The sequence below is a fragment of the Microtus oregoni genome, unplaced genomic scaffold, assembly GCF_018167655.1.
Source record: "Microtus oregoni isolate MIOR12 unplaced genomic scaffold, Mior012 000000F_ref0000247, whole genome shotgun sequence".
Classification (NCBI taxonomy): Eukaryota; Metazoa; Chordata; class Mammalia; order Rodentia; family Cricetidae; genus Microtus; species Microtus oregoni.
Genome location: NW_024543059.1, coordinates 85,914,098 through 85,933,431, shown reverse-complemented (window position 1 = coordinate 85,933,431; position 19,334 = coordinate 85,914,098). Strand labels below are relative to the sequence as shown.

The 19,334-nt window shown below is 39.3% G+C and overlaps 2 protein-coding genes across 3 annotated transcripts in view; one reads left to right on the top strand and one right to left on the bottom strand.

Moving 5' to 3' along the window:
* Sass6 (SAS-6 centriolar assembly protein) overlaps positions 1-8,762 on the top strand; it is a 41,879-nt gene extending 33,117 nt beyond the window's left edge. Inside the window, exons 14-17 of one of the 2 annotated variants that reach the window (XM_041650302.1) lie at positions 127-255; positions 4,802-4,896; positions 6,403-6,497; positions 6,597-8,762. In XM_041650302.1, coding sequence (XP_041506236.1) covers positions 127-255; positions 4,802-4,896; positions 6,403-6,497; positions 6,597-6,703 — 426 coding nt within the window. In that variant the 3' untranslated portion in view covers positions 6,704-8,762. Of the gene's footprint in view, positions 1-126; positions 256-2,277; positions 2,398-4,801; positions 4,897-6,402; positions 6,498-6,596 lie in introns of those variants that run through there. The other variant, XM_041650310.1, reaches the window with a different exon arrangement.
* Positions 8,763-9,004: 242 nt separating this feature from the next.
* Mfsd14a (major facilitator superfamily domain containing 14A) overlaps positions 9,005-19,334 on the bottom strand; it is a 36,094-nt gene continuing 25,764 nt past the window's right edge. Inside the window, exons 9-12 of the mRNA XM_041658513.1 lie at positions 15,663-15,775; positions 13,707-13,804; positions 11,927-12,090; positions 9,005-10,335 (exon numbers count right to left, since the gene is read on the bottom strand). Coding sequence (XP_041514447.1) covers positions 10,129-10,335; positions 11,927-12,090; positions 13,707-13,804; positions 15,663-15,775 — 582 coding nt within the window. The 3' untranslated portion in view covers positions 9,005-10,128. The remainder of the gene's footprint in view (positions 10,336-11,926; positions 12,091-13,706; positions 13,805-15,662; positions 15,776-19,334) is intronic.

The window sequence follows — 19,334 nt, the reverse complement described above, 5'->3', positions numbered from 1 at the left end:
CCTCTGAGATACTGCTATTAACTAGTAATTATTACTAGCAGACACTTTGCCTTTTAGGTCAGCATATTTCAGATTATAATTTAGGTATATTTCTAATCTCCAATCATTTTTTATTTTGGTTTTTAGGTTGATAATAGACTAAATTACCCAAGCTGTGGAATTGGCTATCCTGTCTCTTCTGCGTTTGCATTCCAGAATGCTTTCCCTCCTGTAGTATCTGCCAAAAACACCAGCCATCCGATCTCAGGACCAAAGGTAGCCAAATGAGCTGTTTTGAAAGATTCCAAAAACTTGTTGGCATATGAGTAATTTTTCACTTTTTAAAAGTGCGTTTGATTGGTCAGCTACTAACTGGTAGGTAATGCATTAGATGAATACTAAATGTCTAGTGTGCTTAAAGGAAATACAGGCATCAAGTGTTTGTGGAGACTAGCTTGTTGTGGAGCATGACTTTAGGCATTTGTTTATGCTGCAGAGTGTTCCTTTAACTGTATAAACGTGTGCTACATTTGTTCATGCTGTATTTGTTTAATTATATAAAAATAGGTTGCATTTGTTTCTCCTTTCTTGTCTAAGACACCTGACTGGGCTAATAAAAAAGCTGAGCAACCATTAGCTAGGAAGGAGAGGGATAGGTGGGGCTGGCAGGCAGAGAGAATATGTAGGAGGAGAAATCTAGGCTCACAAAAAGAGAGAACTAGAGAATGAGTGGAGAACAAGGGAGAAAGGAGGAGATACCAGGGGCCAGCCAGCTAGATGGAATAGAAGTATTTCGGAAAGAAAAGGTAAAAAGCCCAAGGCAAATTGTAGATGAAGAGAAACAGGTTAATTTAAATTAAAGAAAAAGAGCTAGCCAGAAAAAAAAGCATAAGCTATGGCCAAGCATTTAAAACTAATAATAAGTCTCTTTGTCATGATTTGGGAGCTGATTGGTTGCCCAAAAAGAAAAAGCCTGGGACACTATATATCAGTTTATGGAAACTTGGCTTATTTCCACTTACCTCTCCATTTTTATTTATTGTTCTGCCAAGTCAGCAAGCTGAAGAAAGATTGCTAAAATCATACTAAATAAGAAAATCAATTTTCTTATTCTCCTGTCAGAATTTCTATGTCTATAGGGCACACTTATAGCCAGCAAATTCTAAAATAGAGTTGGCAACATGGCTGCAAGTGGTATGAGACACAATCTTCTCACCCTTGATTTATTAGCAAAGATTTTTTTCTATCCATTTCATTTCTTGATCATCATTATTATGACTAACATTTTGGTGCTTAGTTGGGTATTTTAATTTTTATTATTTTTATTTATTTATTTATTTTGCTTTTTGAGGCAGGATTTCTCTGTGTAACAGGCCTCACTGTCCTGGAACTCACTTAGTAGACCAGGCTGGCCTTGAGCTCACAGAGATCCACTGGCATCTGCCTCCTAAGTGCTGGGATTAAAGGCGTTTTAAAATTCTTATTTGTTTCCTTTTCTTTTTTCCCCCTTAGTACCAAGAACAGAATCTAGAACCTTGTGCAGATCAGGTGTTAAGTTTCAAACCCTGGACAAACAGCTGAGGTGCCTATTTAACATCAAAGCTGGACGTGGCTGCCAGGTTCTCCCAGCATCCCTCATTTCCTACCTGTTAAAGGGTGTGGATGGCAGGCATACCCCACCCTCTACCCTGAACTCTCCAGCCCAGGGACTGAACTGCCCTTCCCCCAGAGGCTCTTCCCTATATAATCAATCCAGACATTTTGGTTACCCGCCCCTTCCCTTTTGGACCTTTGGCGTCCTGACTGTTGCACCTGGCTCCCCTTGCCTCTTTTCTTCTCCCCCCTGCCTCATCTTACCTCCTCTCTCCTTTCCCCTCCCCATCTCCCACATGGCCCAGCTCAGTCTGGTCATGCCCACTCTGGATGCTTCCAGATGTCCCTGCCTCTGGCTGTGCTCTCCCGCATATCTGTAGTAAACTCTCTCCTCCACCATGCCTAGCAGCAGTCATGCCCTTTCCTTTCCTTTTTATCTCTTTTTTCATTCACCAGCCGGGTGATCTACCACTGAGTTATATACCCTCAAGTTCTACATTCTGTTTTTTACATTTGTTTCATGAGTGTTCTGCTAAACGCATGGTTATAATAGGTGCTTTAAAGCATTTTCCTGCAATCTGATGTTTGTAATCCTATGGTGGTGTTTTTGGAGTTCTCTTTCAATAAAGCAAGTCACTTAGATTTTCCTGATTCTTTGTTAAGTAGTTAGGATTCTATTCTAAGTAGTTTATTGTGATACTCTAGATTCTTTTCAGATGGTAAAGAAGAGACTTTTTAAAAAGAAGAGATGAGCATTGACTACCCTTCCAGAGGACCATGGTTCAATTCCCAACACCTACACAGTGACTCACAACTGTCTGTTACTCCTGTCCTGTTCCAGGGGATCTGATATCCTCACACAGATGTACATGCAAGCAAAATACCCATGCACATAAAAAAATAAAAAGGAATCATTAAAAAAAAAAAATTAAAAGAGATTCTTACTCAATTGAAGTTTTAAGGTCTGATTTGTTTCCAGACTGTTTCTGTGTCAGTTGGTTTTATAGGATTTGCTGTGCCATTTATATCTATCCCAATTGTGCAAAATTTAGTGACCATTCTGTGGCCTGTGACCAGAACCCCTTTGGTTCACTGGTTGGAGTCAGATTGTGCACGTGTTGCTCCTAAGATTATTTTGTAATATGTATTTGATGCTGAGAATCATAACTTGTTTCTTAAATGTGCTGTGCCCACATGCCACCACTGTTTTAGTTTCAGCGTCATTGTGTATGCTCTCAAGGTTTACCCTGTTCTTATTTGCTTCCTGTATTTTGCGTCTTTTCCTTGTCTCCCTTGTCTTGATTTTGAGGATTGTTGGTGTTACTTTCCCAAAGGAGAGGAAATGTGATAGAGATACTTTTGTTTGGCTCGTTTTTCTTAATGTAATATCCTCCATTTCCATCAATTTTGTACAAATGATTTGATACTCCAGTGTGTGTGTGTGTGTGTGTGTGTGTGTGTGATCATACACACCATATTTTTGTACATTTTAATGGGCACCTAGGCTGATTCTGTGTTAGCTGTAGAGCTGTGATGTGGTGAACATTGGTTTCCATTTATTTATCTCTTTTGTATTCTGGCTTTTATTCCTTTGGCTGTAGACCCAAGAGTGAAATAAATTCCTAGTAAATCCATGTGTGTTGTTTTGAAGAACATCTGTATTGATTTTTATAGTAACTGTCAGCAATAGGGTATGAATTCCTTTTTGCTAAATCCTCCTCAGCATTTGCCTGTTTTTATTTTGATAATTGCCATTCTATCTGGGGCAGAAAGTTACCTCACTTTAATTCTCTTTTCTATTTCCCTGATAGCTAAAATCATTAAGCAGTTTTTTCATATTGGCTATTTTTATTTCTTTGGTATCTATTTAGATCATTTGTATATGTTAAATTAGATTCCTTGTTTTGTTGAATTTTTGGTGTGTGTATTCTGGGCAGGAGTTCTGTGGATTAGATGAGAACAGATGTTCTTTCCCATTCTGAAGACTGTTTCTTTGCTGATTGCTTCTTGTGCCTTTAGAAACTTTTGATTTTTAGTTCCATTTGTCAGTTTTCACTTTTTTTCCCATGCAGTTGTGGCTCGTCCAGTGTCTTAAAGTGTTTTTTTCCCTTTATTTCAGAGTTGATAGTCTTACATTAAGAACTTTCTATCCATCAGAGTTGATATTTATACAAGGCAAGAGGCTAAGTTCAGTCTTTTGGCAAGTAGATATCCACATTCCCCAGCACAGTTTCCTGACAAGGATGTCCTTTCTCCTGTGTGTCTTTTTGGCACCTTTGCAAGAGCTAGTGGACTGTAACTTCATGGGTTTATCTCTGGGTTCTGCCTTCTGTTTCGTTGGTATGTGTGTCTCCTTTTGTGCCAGTGCAGTGGTGTTTTGGTTACTGTGACTCTGTAGTGTGCCTTGGAATCAATATAATGACGCCTCTAGCTTTGCTCTTTGCTCAAAATTGCATTCTCTGCTAGGCCTTTTGTGCTTCCACATACAGTTTAGAATCTTTTTCTAATTCTTGGAAGAATGTCTTTGGGATTTTAATGGAAAGTTTGCCAATGAATTTGAGTAGAATGGATATCTTAGCTATATTAAATTGTTCACTACTTAATGTTTTAATTTTTTTCTTCAGTGCTTTCAAGTTTTATAGTAGTTTTGTTTCTTTAAGTTTTATTCCTTGGTATTGTTTGTTGTGTGATAGTATTCTTATTTGGTTATTCTTAATTTTGGTTATTTTACAATTTAAATTCAAATACCTTAGAATTTTTAAATAAGTATAGCAGTCTTCGATAGTCATTTAGAAGGCATGGTTTTCAGAATACAAAAGGTAAAGCTGTTGTTAATTGTGTTGTTTTCTTTTCTTTTTTCTTATTTTCAAGACAGAACCTTGCTATGTAGCCCAAGCTTTCTTCAAACTCTTGATCCCTCCAGCACATGGGATATTGGCATGTGCTACTAACTAAAGCTTGGCTAGTTTCGGTTCTGTAATTGACCTTAATACATTAGTGTTCATGTCAAAGTACCCGTTAGGAGAATCACTTGTGTTCTTCATCTCAGTGTCGTGTGAGGTTTGTTTTGTGAGGAAAAGTCAGGTTCTTTTTAAGAATCAAAAGAATGTGCTTGTGCTGTAAAATATAGGCCAAACCTTTATTTTTATTATCTAGACTTATCAGGAACTAAAACTAAGCACTTGGCTCAGCCTCAGTCCTGAGTCCATGAGCTGTGTTCTCTCCACAGGTTCAGTTTAACTTGCAGCTTACAAAACCAAGCTCATCGCTAGATGCGCAGCCAGGAACAGCTGTTAGCAGGCCTTGTTCAGCTGAGAAGGAAAAGTAAGTACTCAGTGAGTTACTCTTACCTGTGAAAAAGTGACTTCTCCTCTATATGGTTTTAAACTATAGGATTTCCTCTTAGATTTTCTTATAAAGACTGTTCTTGTAAATATTTGGGTATGTACATAGAAATCCTTTTTAAAGCTAAGCATAGTGGCACATGCCTTTAATTCCGCCACTCAAGTGGCAGAGATGGCCAGATCTCTAGTGCAAGAAAGCCCAGGCGCTGTCTCAGAAAGAGGGCTACAGAGATGGTTAACTGGTGCTCTTCCAGAGGACCTGGGTTTGATTCTCACACCTACTTGGCTGCTCACAACCCTCTGTAACTCCAAAGGAGACATGAAGCCTTCTTCTGGCCTCCAAGGGCACTGCAAACATATGCACAGATAGAAATGCAGGCGAAACACTCATACACAGAAAAATAAATATACATGCAGACTTTTTTAATGATATTTTCAAATCAGTTATGCCTTTTTCTTCTGTCATGTGTCACTTACATGCTTTTTTTGTTCTAATGGTATTAATAGTATTTTTGTTTTGTTTTGTTTTTCCAAGACAGGGTTTCTCTGTGTAGCCTTGGTGCCTGTCCTGGAACTAGCTCTTGTAGACCAGGCTGGCCTCAAACTCAGAGATCCACCTGTCTTTGCCTCCTAAGTGCTGAGCCTGCACCACTACCTCCCGGCTCTAATAGTATGTTTTATTGACTCCAATAAACTCAAGATAACGTTCTCAGCATATAAGCTGGTTTCTCCTGTATTTTCTCATCTCTTTCCTCTGTGTTTGCCATTATATAAAATCTTATGGTACTCAACAGAATTTTCACTTCTCAGATAGTCCTCATCCCAGTTCTTAGTAGAGTTTAAAGTTTAATCCTTTTTCAGAAGGAATTCATTATATATAGATATTTTTTATTGGCTTAAAAAAACAGTGAAGAATACGCAGGCTGTGTCCTTTATTCAAAACATTTGAGGCCAGTGGTACTTCAGGCTTTTGAGGCATTAGAATTTTGGAATATTTGGAATACATACTTAGATGTGACCTAAGCCTGAAAGAAAAGATTGATGTTTCTCCTATACACAGCCCACAGGTATATTATATGTTGTTTTGTTTTTGGTGCACCTGTTTCAACTGAGCCATCCGTCAAATGGTCAACAGATGTTGGGGTTGACAACTTGTGGCATCATGTGGGTGATCAAAAAATCTTGTACTATGGTATTTGAGCATACTGAATTTTTCGACTAGGGACATTCAACACACACACATAGAAAATGAACATTAAAATGACTTAAAGAGGGCTGGAGAGATGGCTCAGTGGTTAAGAGCATTGCCTGCTCTTCCAAAGGTCCTGAGTTCAATTCCCAGCAACCACATGGTGGCTCACAACCATCTGTAATGAGGTCTGGTGCTCTCTTCTGGCCTGCAGGCATACACACAAACAGAATATTGTATACATAATAAGTAAATAAATATTTTTAAAAAATGACTTAAAGATTTTTTTTTTTAAAGTAGTGAAAATTTAGGACTGGAATCCAAATACTTGAAGAAAAGAGAAGCTAGCATTCCTTTACGTGGACTCAGCCAGAATCTGTTTAGTACTTCAGGTGAGGAGATGTCTGTGCTGGGCACACACGGTACAATTTAACTAAATGTGTCTTAAGACTGAATTAGTAACAGGTTGTGTGTTTTATCCTCTTTTGCAGACCATCAGAAAGATGGCATAATGGGAGCATTACAGACATCTTCCAAACCCACAGTTCTCCCCTCTTCATCTTCAGCATATTTCCCTGGACAATTACCAAATAGTTAATCCAACACCTTTCACTTCTTACTGACAGTTTAGACAACAAAACCAATTTTTCTTGTTCCTGTTAGATCACCTGAATCCTTTGTAATACTGTTACCATTTACAAACTTAGGAGATTGTCAAAGATTCTGAGTAAATGGTATTTTTTATTCTGTAAACAGAATGTTTGTTTTTAAAAATATCACTGAATTTTATCAGATTCTTACCACTTGGTCTGAATAAGAAACAGCCTAAAGAAAAATGTGCCCTACAAGGGAATAGTAACTAGAAAGCTTGTGATTCATGCTATCACGTTTATTAGTATAGCAATTATTAATTTGCCACCTGAGAATTGGGAGAAATAGCTTCCATCTGTGATTATTGATCTTTACACCAAAGTCCTTATACTTTTAAAGTTTGTTGTTTTGTTTTTGTTTTTGTTTTGAGACAGGGTTTTTCTCTGTACACTGGAACTTGCCTGTACTGTAGACAAGCTGGCCTTGAACTCAAGAGATCCACCTGCCTCTCCCAGGTGCCTGGCTCATACAATATATTTGGATTTATTCTTTCCCCTTCCATCTCTTTCTAGATGGTCTACACCTCCCTACCCACCCAATTTCATGTATTTTCTCCCTCAAAAAGAAACACAAATAACCAAACAAAAATACCAAACCACAACAGTGGAGCCCATTTTGTGCTAGCCAAGCACTCCTGGTTATGGACTCTACCCTGGAGTTTGGTTGATATACCTACCCAGTGACACTCTTAAGCACTTTAAATCGCTGAAATGAATTAAGTATTCATAGTAAATTCTTTTCCCTGAAACATTTCATCTATGAAGTAATTTTATGTAAAAATAATTTGGACATTGTATTCACATGGCTAAATTGTTTTAGTCAGTCATCTGGGCTGACTTTAGAGTACAAAATTCCTTCAGTATAATGGCATCATGAATATTCATAGTATTTTTATAAGACCAAAATTTGCACTATTGATAACAGAAGGAAAATTAACTACTGAAATTTACAATTTTCTTTCTCACTACTAAATCTCCTAAGAACTATTCCTTGGAAATTAAGTAGTTTGCAAAAAAGGAAAACAAAACAAAACAAAAAAACCCAAAAAGCAACAGCATGCATGGTTCAGTAGTTAAGACCTTTTGTATTGCTCTTGGAGAGAACCTTTCCTTGGCACACACTGCACTAGTGCAAATAAATACCCGTGTATGAACCGACATAGAAAACACAAATCTTTAACCTTAAGGTTCCATTGTGTTCTTATTGACAACTACCCAAAGGACATTAAAATCCTACTAAGACCCCAAATCTTATTTGTAAAATGCTAACAATCATGTGATAGTCTTAAAAGGTCTCAAGGGGCTGAAGAAACGGGATCAGTGGTTGGTGGCTTTCTTCCAGGACTGAGAGTTCTATTCCCATTGCCCACATGGCAGCTCACAATTGTCTGTAACTAGAGATCCAAAAGACCTGTTTCCCTCTCTGGTCTCTTGAGTGCATTAGGCACGCAGGCAAAACATTCATAAACATTAAAAAGCATTTTTTTTCCCCAAGTACTTTACACAGCTGAAGACACTTCAAGGTAGTGATGTGTCAACTTTACTAGGACCACAGGAAGACGGATTTTTAATCTCACTTTCAAGATGCTGGCAACTGCCAGCTATCTTCAATAAAGGGTGTAATTCAAAATCCAGTGATGATTAATAATATTGTTACTTGAAAGCACTTAATTTTGGAAAGAAAGAAATGTCTTGGCAATGCAGGACTGTTGTAAATACTGTGTAATATATACATAAGGGGTTGGCAGGTTTTGGAAGGGATATATGACATGTAGCTTTTTTGATCCCCACCCTTACTATTTATAAACACACATTTCCAAGATAGGACAGCACATTTCACAGCGGCTAAGTGTACATGCACATAGACTGCGCTAATTCTTTGCTCTACCTCTTCAACTTTTGTTTCAGATTGTTTTGTGGTGTATAACTGTACATGTGTTAATAATGAAAATGTTGCTGTTAATGATGTTTCTAAGAACTGTGACCTTTGTTAATAAAGTACAAACTTCAGAGTTCTGTATGTGTAGAAAATTAAAGACTGTCTGTCTCGTATTGCCTGTGCTTATGAAATCCAAGTATTTCCAGTTGATTTGCAAACACTGCATTTTTGACTTCAGGGTTTTTTTTTGGTGAGGTGAGGGCAAACAAATGAACTACAGAGGAGGTAAGTTAAGATTTCTTTCTGTAAAAATGCTTATGGTAACAAATAAAAGCCCAAACAGGCCTTACAGGGACTCACAGATCAAGACTTTTTTAAAAAGAAAAAAATCATTAAAATATTTAATTTTATTAACAGAATATTTACATATTGAGACCTTAATCATAGTGAATGCTCCAAGTTTAAAAAGCATTAGGCAGTAACCACACACAAGATGAAAACAGTGTAAACTATACAATACTTTATGTACAATTTTTACAAAGTAACACTTTTTTAAATAATATAACTGGACACAAAAATATACACTTTAGAGAAATTCACATCAGTTAATTGTATAAAGCTCTCTTCTAGGGTCCTGAAAATTTAGGACAAACATTAGCTCTGTAAATAAAGTGTTACTGTGACAGTCCTGAAAGGCCACTATATATATTTATCTACATATAGATAGCACATTGACATTTGCAAGGCTACCAGCTTTACTATATAATTTTTAAATTATGTATTCAAGTGTTGAGGTCCTTATGATTATGCAAACATCAAAAGAATAGTGGTATAAGAAGCAGAACATAGATGTATAGGCTCTCTGACCATCCCAATTTCAATTCTAAGTGGCTGATATTTTCTTACTTCAAAAACAGTAGTGAATAATGTTTTAAATAAAATTATGGCAAACAGGCTCAGAACATGATTCTGGTTTTCTACAATTTTCACAAGTTTTGTTGTTTAAAATGCAAATAATTCTTTACCATTTCTTTATTCTAGTGCATCTGCATTAAGGCTTTGAATTATTTGACCCAAGATTTTACAATATTACAATCTGACTCAGGCTTTTACAATGTTAAAGCGAACAGGTCCACAATCATACTACCTACTGTGTCACTGAGTCAGCACGGTAAAAGCGCAACACCTTAAGGAAATGGTAGCAGAGACGTGCTAACAGCGGAGTTACATATATAGCTTTTAATTAAAGATGTATAATAAAACAGTTTAGTGGCAAGAGATTGGTGCTAATAAACAAAAGGTTTCTTTTAGAAAGAAATTGTAACATCTTTGGAAAACTGTCCGGTTCTTTCTTTAGTTCCCACGGAGTTCATGCAGGTATTTCTTAAGACAATCTTAAAAGTACATTGTAGATGGAAATGGAATGTACATCCAGAACTATAGGTGAAAGCTAAGACCTTGGTGCCGATAGAAAAGTCTTCCTGATTTCAGTCATCACACGTTTGTGTCCTGGAGTAAGGGTTCTTTGGCCTCTCCTGGCGCTTGTGTACTGTGAGGATGGCTGTGACCACCACAGTGTTTTCTCCAACTGCTGGACCTTAAACTTAAATTAGTATGTTCCGGAATAAACAAGGCAACGAGCAGAGCCAGCAGTACCGAACAGGCTCCAAAGAGGAAGGGGGGACCGGGGATGATGGAATTCTGAGGAAGAAACAATAGTTAGGGTTCTTGTACAGATACTCCCCTTTCCCCAAGATTTGCTTAGCAACTCTTTCCTTAGGTTTTTTGTTTGTTTGTTTAAGACAGTGTTTCTCTGGATATCCTGGTGGCCTCCAACTCAGAGATCCTCCTGTGAGATTAAAGACGTGTGCAACCACCAGCTGGTGCTCAGACTTTTCTCTAAAATTAGTGACTTCATTAAAGCAACAGTTATAAAATGCTTCTGGAGAGTCGTGTACACAAAGCTGGCAGAGGGAACTTGGACAACTGTGCGTTACTTTGGCCCAGAACCTGTAAACACATTTCGTGCACTTCCATCAATCTAGTCCCAAGAGGAAGACAGGAACCTTGGGGTCAAGCAAAGCTACACATATTAACACCTGCAGAATCAATACCTTTTTGTTTCAAAAATACAATATTGCTAACCACAAAAAATATGTAGACAAATTTTTATTTTAACTCCAAATCACGTTCAGTTTGACATAAAACCCTGCACTGTCAATTTTTGTTGTATATGACCCACAAATTTTTTTTTTTTTAAATTTTGGAAATAGGCTTGGCTGCAGGAAATTCTTGCTAAATCAAGGTAACCGAAGAGCTGTTTGTATTGGCTCAATGGTTCATGTGGCTTGGCGTTGGTAATTTCTGTTATAAAGCAGGAAATAAAGCAAGCACAGCAACAAACATGCATAGCCGACTGCATCTAGAGATGGGTGACAACTGTGACACCAACTACAGAGTCGGAGGAAAACAGTAGGATGCAGTGGAGAAATGGCTACCATGCCATCACACACAATGACAAAGTAGGATTTTATATGGTTTTCATTCTTAGAGGAAAAAGTATGCACAGACAATTTTGCAAATAAGTACTCAAGAGACGTCTTAAGGACTCTGTTTTAACAATGTCTGGCTGAATCTAGGGCCTGTTCATGCTAGGCAAGCACTCTATAAGCAGGCCTATACCGCCAATCCATTTGGGGTTTCATTTGACCTCAAAGTAAATTAAGAACTCTAGAATGGGCATCATACCTCATGTGTAATCTCAATCAGTATTCAGAAGGCTGAGGCAGAAGGATCAGCACAGGCCACACAATGTGTTCCAGCCAAGCTGGAATTATAGTGAGGCTGTGTCAAAAAAACCAGAAACAGTTTTATATTAAAGCTTGCTTTTTTTTGTTTTTATGGGGGGTGGGGAAGTGGAGTTTCGAGACAGGGTTTCTTCTCTGTGTTGTAGTCCTGGCTGTCCTGGAACTAGCTCTTGTAGACCAGGCTAGCCTCGAACTCAGAGATTCGCCTGCCTCTGCCTCCCGAGTACTGGGATTAAAGGCATGAGTTGCTACTGCCCGGCTTAAAGCTTGTTTTCAAAATCATCCTTTAGTCCAGCCAAATAAATAGAACATTTTAACATGCAAGGTAAGAATTACCTGTTCGAGGAGTGGGGGGAGGGGAAGAAGGGTGGGAGGAGGGGGAGGGAAATGGGAGGCTGGAAGGAAGTGGAAACTTGTTTTTTGTTTATGTTTTTTTTTTCTCCTTTTCTCAATTAAAAAAAAAAATTAAAAAAAAAAAGAATTACCTGTTCAAAGTGGTGCTGAGGGCTTGTGTTCGTCCCCAGGTCTGAACCTGTGATTGGCAGTTCTTTAAGTTCCACATGGAATATGTAGAAAATGAATCCATAAAGGGCTGGTCCCAGACCATTGCACAATCCTCGGATTCCTGTTATCATTCCTTGAACAACACCTACATGTTTAAAGAAATCATTTAGCACATTATCCTACAAATGTGAAATCAATCTAAATTGAGATTGTTAACAGATACTAACAACTTGCTCTAGGAGTATTAAAAGCTACCAAGAAGCCATAAGTAGTCACCGCCCTGTATAAGTGCAAGCCCAGACCTAACAGGGTGAACTCTGGGTAGCAAAAGCACTAGGTTTTTGGCTTTAAATCATCCAGGAACTCAATTAAGCACATTAAAAACCACCCCACACAGTTTCCTACTCAGTCAAATCTATACTATTGAGTTTCACTTCAATTTCTTTAGCTTCACCTTGCCTTTCCTTCCTAAGTGAGCATTTTACTAAGTAATCACTGTCACTCTTCTACCTCTGTTAGGACCCTTTCTCTGTTAGCATGCCAACAATGTTCCTACCACAGAACCTTTTTATGTTTACTGATGTCTTGATAACTGAAGCTACAGAGTTTTAAAGGGTTACAACAAACCCTAATGATGTCCTGTATATGTGTTGCTTTTATTGGTTGGTGAATAAAGCTATTTGGGTCAATAGCTTAGTAGAGTAAAACCAGGCAGGAAATCTGAACAGAGACAGTGGGGGAAAGCACATGGAGTTGAGGAGACACCATGTACCTACCTACTGCCTCATGGCAGTGCATAGATAAGAGAAATGGGTTAAATTTAAGATCTATGAGCTAGCTATACACCTAAGCCATTGGCCAAACTTTGTAGTTAATATAGTTTCTGTGTGATAATTTGGGTCTGGGTGGCCAAGAAACAAAAGTGCAGTTTCAGTTTACAGCCTAAGGTTCCTATCACAATATCAAAATGACAGTGAAACTTCATTAGTAAATCAGGACATGAACGCGCACCATCCCTCACAGGCTCATATATTGAATTTCAGTCCTTATTGGCACTGAATTGGTACTCCCCTATTTGGGGGAGGCCCTCGAACCAGAACGCTGGGGTGAATTTTTGGAAATGTATTTTGTCCCTGGCTTCTTCCTGTCTACTCTTTGTGGGTAGCTTCTATGCCCCTGCAGACATATTTTTCCCTCTGGGCCCACAAACAATGAGACTAAGCAACCATGGACTAAACTCTTTAAAAACTCTATAACCAGAGCTGGAGAGATGGCTCAGAGGCTAAAAGCATTGACTGCTATTCCAGGGTTTAATTCCCAGCACCCACATGTAGCTTACAACAGTCTATAACTCGAGTTCCAAGGTATCCAACTACATCACAGAGACATACATGTAGGCAAAACACCAATGCATATTAAAAATAGATCATGCTGGGTGGTGGTGATGCAACTTGGGAGGTTAGAAGCAGGTGGAGTTTGAGGCCAGCCTGGTCTACAAGAGCTAGTTCCAGGACAGGCTCCAAAGTGAAGGAACTCTGTCTCGAAAAAACCAAAATAAACAGATCATGAAAAAACAAAACTCTATAGTCAATATAAACCCTTCAAGCTGTTTCTGTTGGGTATTTTGTCATAATGACACAAACGCCACTCAGTCAGTACTGGAAAGACAAGGGACAATAGCCACTGGAAATTAGGACCTCAGAATCTGCTTTACCACAGGCAGCAAAGTTAGAAGACTACTTTGAGTGCCTAGCAACTCACCCTGTTGATCAGCATCAGCAGTTCGTGAAACAAGGGCACTAACAGCTGGAAAGGTAATGCTAGACATGGCTGCGACTGCCCCAGCAGCCCACATCATCCTGTAATCAAAGTGGCAAAACAAAAATTAATACTGCTTCCATTTTACCTGTCAAGCAAACCAAGTCATCCTGACTGTGCAATGGCTGTGGCCCAGAAAAGAGAAGTGTGCTTTCTCTGTTCCTCTTAATTGGCTCTGGAGTCATAGCATTGTGTGCTCTGGAAACAGTAACTACTTGTTCACAAAGATGATGTGGTATTTTGTTGTAAAATTGCAACATTCTGTGGGAAGCTGAGAGGCTATTTGAAGATTATACATAAAATTAATAAGAAACATCAAGTGTATTTAAATGTTGAAGCCAGCAATCATTCAAAGTTCACATGGATTTGTGTTTCGGTTTAAAGATCACTGACTGGATATAATCTCTAAAGTATAAAGAGTAGTAAGCTGGAAGTTCCTGGCTTCTTGTTTGAAAGAAATACTTCACATTTGTGGGTCCTCTGCAAAGGCTGGACTGGAAAATACGTCACCCACTAAACACATTTTAGTGTTTACTAATAATACCCAAGCCCAAAGTGGTAGGCAGCCCAACCCGACCAACATCAGCCTGCAAGAAAAGCTAAGTCTGGTGGGGAAGCCAGAATGGAATGAAGTGGAGTGTGCTCACTTTCAATCTGCCAGAGGGGAACACTACAACGCTTTCCCCATAACTGGAAGGACAAAAGAGATAGAAGGCTGTCTTTGTTGCCACAGAATTCTGTGCTGCTTCCTAGTTATTTTTTTAAAAAACTGATTAAATGAGCCCTTACAGATTCAATAGTTTAATAATCTCATGTAAAAAAAACCTGCCACTATTTAGCCAGTCTAGAATATATAAACTTATGTGGGAAACTACTATGCATGCTCTGAAGCACAAGAAACAGACTGAAGTCAATGGCTTAGCTGGGAAGGAAGAAAAGGGCGGAGCTGGCAAAGTTGTGCACACCTGGAGTTCTCGCCCTTGTGAGGCTTAGGCAGCCTTAGCTTAAAAAGAAAGAAGGAAAAAAAAAAGGAAACATGTCTCAAAAACCAAAAGCACACAAAAACATCTTTTGATGGGGTGTGGCTATGGGTAGGCTTCCCATGCCCTACACCATGCCATGCATGTGTGGATAGTACTAACTGCATTGTGGGCTAAATTCACACACACCGCAAACGAGTGTCTATGCGGTTAGTGAAGCACAATAAAAACTCAAGAGGGAGAAATTGGGGTTCAACCTGAAGACCCGAAAAGCAAAGCAGCCAGTCACTGGTTCTTACCTCGACCTCAGTCCGAAATGGTGATCCTGTCTCCAAGGAGTCTCAGAATGAGACTGACTGGGAGCTGTCTGTTCCCATCTTAAAATCCTCTCTAGGGCTGGGATTAAAGGCATGCATCACTGGGATTAAAGTCACACACTGCCCGGTTACTGGGGAAATAGTGTGGCTACTGGGATTAAAGGTGTGTTTCATTGCTGGCTGGTCTATAAGGCTGGCCAGTGTGGCTGTTTTACTTTTCTGATCTTCAGGCAAGCTTTACTTATTAAGATACAAGTGAAATGCCACTATAGGTTGGAAGAGGATTGAGAGGCAGGTAGTAAAGGCCTATGGTACTCAAAATACATCATGCAAATAAAAGAACTTTTCAAAGAATATAAAAAAAATTGAGGGGGCTGGAGAGATGGTTCAGAGGATAAGAGCATTGCCTGCTCTTCCAAAGGTCCTGAGTTCAATTCCCAGCAAGCACATGGTGGCTCACAACCATCTGTAATTGGGTCTAGTGCCCTCTTCTGGCCTGCAGGCATACACACAGACAGAATATTGTATACTTTAATAAATAAGTAAATAAATAAATATTTTTAAAAAAATGAGAAAATGAACATTACAATATTTATACCTACCAAGGTTCTGAACCAAATCCATACCATGCCAGCTGCAATATTTGAAATCCCAGACCCAATAAGATGGTGTTTTTATTTCCAATTGACCTCATGAGTAAACTCAAGACTATAGTCTAGAAGAAAAACACACATATGATTACCACAAAGTTTGGTTTGTTTTTGCAGTTCTTTCACTCTGATGAAGTATCGTTTACACCAGTGTGGCTGTTTTCAGCAGTAATTGCCCCAACTAGTTCAGAGCTCAGTGCTACAGACTAACACATTCTGAATTAGAGCTACTAGAGCTACAATACTTGAGTCCAGTTTTCTAAGCCCTTAGTATACTTGCAATGAGGACCAATGCTGACAAAGAACTCTAGGCTCCTGATGGAGATGCCCAATTTGTGACAGCATGAATGAAGCCTCAAGGCCAAGTGGTCTGAATGAGAATGGCCCCATCCGATCATCTGTTTTCAATACTTGGTCCCCAGTTGGTGGAACTGTTTGTGAAGTATTAGGTATGACCTTGTTGGAGAAGGTAATGTCACTGGGGGTGGGCTTTGGGATTTCAAAAGTCTACAACCACACTCTGCCTCCTGCATGTAGACCAGATGTAAGCTCTTTCTACTGCTCCACCGTCATGCCTGCCTACTGGCTGCCATATTCCATGCCATGATAATCATCAACTCTAACCCTCTAGAACTGTGAACCCCAGATTAAACTCTTTCTTCTATAAACTGGCTTGGTCATGGTGTGTTATCACAAAAATACAAAAGTAACTAAGACAGACTGCAATCCAATAGCCCAGTGATGACCCACAATTTCATCTAAAACCTGCTGCTGAAACCATGAAGATTCTATGAAATGTATAAAAGTTTAGTAAGTATGATTTGGGAAAGTTTTAAGAGCACAGACTGGAAAAACAGGCTGGACTATGATCTTTGAGACCCTGGATATGTCTACTTTTGTTTTCTCTTGCCAAGTGGAGCTAACAGCAGCAATTTCAGAATTCAACACTGGATGAAGTGCTGAGAGCGGTCCCTGGCACATAGGAAACATTTAATAAATGGTTTAGTGAGTAGATGGACATTCCTCTATTTCAAATCTAATTGAAATTCAGCATGGATTGGGGCATCAAAAACAATTTTGATATTCTAACAAAAGTTGAACACACTACACAAAATAATAAGTCTGTAGAAGTGGTACCAATAATCACTCATTACTTCCTCACACAAATAATTACAAAGTGTAAGTTGGAATTACTTAACATTTTCTGAGGTGTGGTAACAAACGTCAGTATGTCTAGGTGTGGTGACTTGGGCTGTGATCTGAGCCTGAGTCAGGAAGAGAACTGAACTATGTTTGAAGGCAGTCTAGTCTGAAGTTGAGTTCTAGGCTGGCAAGAGTTAAAATGAGTCCTTGCCTCAGAAAAGGTTCCTAGAAGAACTTTTAGATAATAACTCATTACCACCATACCAAGTTCTTGGAGGATCTGAGGACTTAGCTTTCTTTAAGCCTGGTAAAAGTGAAGAGCATCCAGGATCGAGGCCCTGGGTCTGCCCACCCTGTGGGATTAGACTCTTTGCTAGCCAATCCACAAAATTTCCTGCCAGAAGTTCAACTCACTAAACAAACATCTGGGTAAAGCTAGTATTTTTCAACCTAACAATTATATAAAAACTTCATATTTTATTTCCTCTAATAAGATTTTGTTATTTTCTTTTAAAGCAATACATAATGCACGTCCCTATTGTTTATGTGTGGACATGGTGGACAGTATTACAGTCAACTTACACATTCAAAGAACTAGAAACAAGAATTTCTGCTCTACTTATATACAATGTATGAGAGACAGAATTTAGTTAATCAAAAGAAAACTTTTGAGTATACTCAAGACTATGTTAGGTCTTAGGCAGTTCATATGTCCAGGAATAACAGTCTTGGCTCAGTTCAAGTTGAATTATAAAAGGATTTCTGGTCATAAGATAAATGCCAGCATACCTCAGAAACTTGTGAAAATGTTCCATCTTCCAGAAGGAGTCATTTCCCTTGCCTCTGGCAGAAGGGACCTATGGTTCAATATCACTGACATGTACCTGTGGCTGCCTATCAAAGCTCATGCTGGCCTCCAGGCTCCCGCAGTCCAGCCCTTCCCTCCCCACCCCCAACTTCTTACCCTCCTTACAACCACTACTTTCTATTCCCTCTCTGGCTATCTCTTGCTATTCCCACTTCCCTAGCCTTGGTCATGCCCACTCTGTTTCTTTTTCTCTGCTCTGGACTCTTCCAGATGACTTTGGCTGCTCTTTCTTATCTACAATAAAAACTGTCCCCCTAATGAAGCAGCTATTTCAGTACTTTACTGCGCCCCTTTGCATACACCGTGGCATCCAATTCTTGTGAAGAAAGCAACGTTTAAAGAATTGGAACAGTGTTCTGAAGACTATCCCTAAACACAGCATTTTCATCTCAAAGGTCCTGCTTCCTCTTAAGGCTCTAGATCAGTGGTTCTCAATCTTCCAAGCATTGTGACCTTATGTTGTTATGGTTACTCTAACTATAAAATTATTCTCCTTGCTACTTTCTAACTGTACTTTTGCTCCTGTTATAGATTGTAATGTAAATATCTGCTATGCAGGATATCTGATATGTGACCCCCCCCCCCATGGGTCACAACCCACATGTTGAGAACCACTGCTCTACAGAGGTTCACAGGGCAGAACATGAACTCATCATGCACCCCAGAGGGAAAGCACTGCTAAAAACCATTCACCTTGATGAAGTTCCTGCAGCCTCAGATAGGAACACGGGAGGCTGGCAGCACACACAGTTGGCAGGGGGCTGAAGGGCCAGCTGTGTGCAGAGGCATGCACTCTCTGGAATGTGAGGCTAAGGAAGCTGCTTATAAAGTCCTTCACTGTATGCAGGCAACTAGTCATTGTTGATTATAGAATTCATGTTTCTCAATTTAGAAGCCAGGAGGGACCAATAAATCCTAATCCAGGAAAGGGTACAAAAAGAGACCCCCACTCAGCAACATTGCACATTGCGGGCCTGTTTATAGCCTTGCAAGTGGGAACAAAAGGTGAATGTGCTTTCTTAAAGCCGTGAGGAGTCATTCAAGTCAGAAACAAAATCCAGAAACACAGGTCTCCTCCCTTCCTGGGGTCACATCCTGTGTACAACTACCAAGGCTGACTGGCTGCTATGAGAATCTCTCACACAAGACTAAAAGACCCTCCACACCAGCAATCACTGTTTACCTGGAGCTTATCGAGGGCTTCCTGGAGCCCCTGGGATTTACTTGCTAGCCTCTACTTTCCCTACCCACACCAGACCTCTACTTTCTTACTCAAACACAAGTACTCTCACCCTTGGGGCACTACTCCCATCATTCAACCACTTAAAATTCTCTTCCTGCATTTACAGTCTCCATATCGTTGGCCAAATGCCACCTTGTACATCAAGCACTCCCCAAATTCCTATTACTAATAAAATAAAACCTTTCCAAGTTTCTCTACCACTTCTTCCCTTTCTTTGAAGTTTTTAATCACAACTAATGTTTCATGTGTCATCCCCTAGAATGTAAACTAAACAGCAGGGATCGACTCCACTGTTCTAGCCTGTTGTACTATAGACATCCAGTGATTATTTGTTGATGAGTGACTTCACAGTTATATATCACTAATGTGT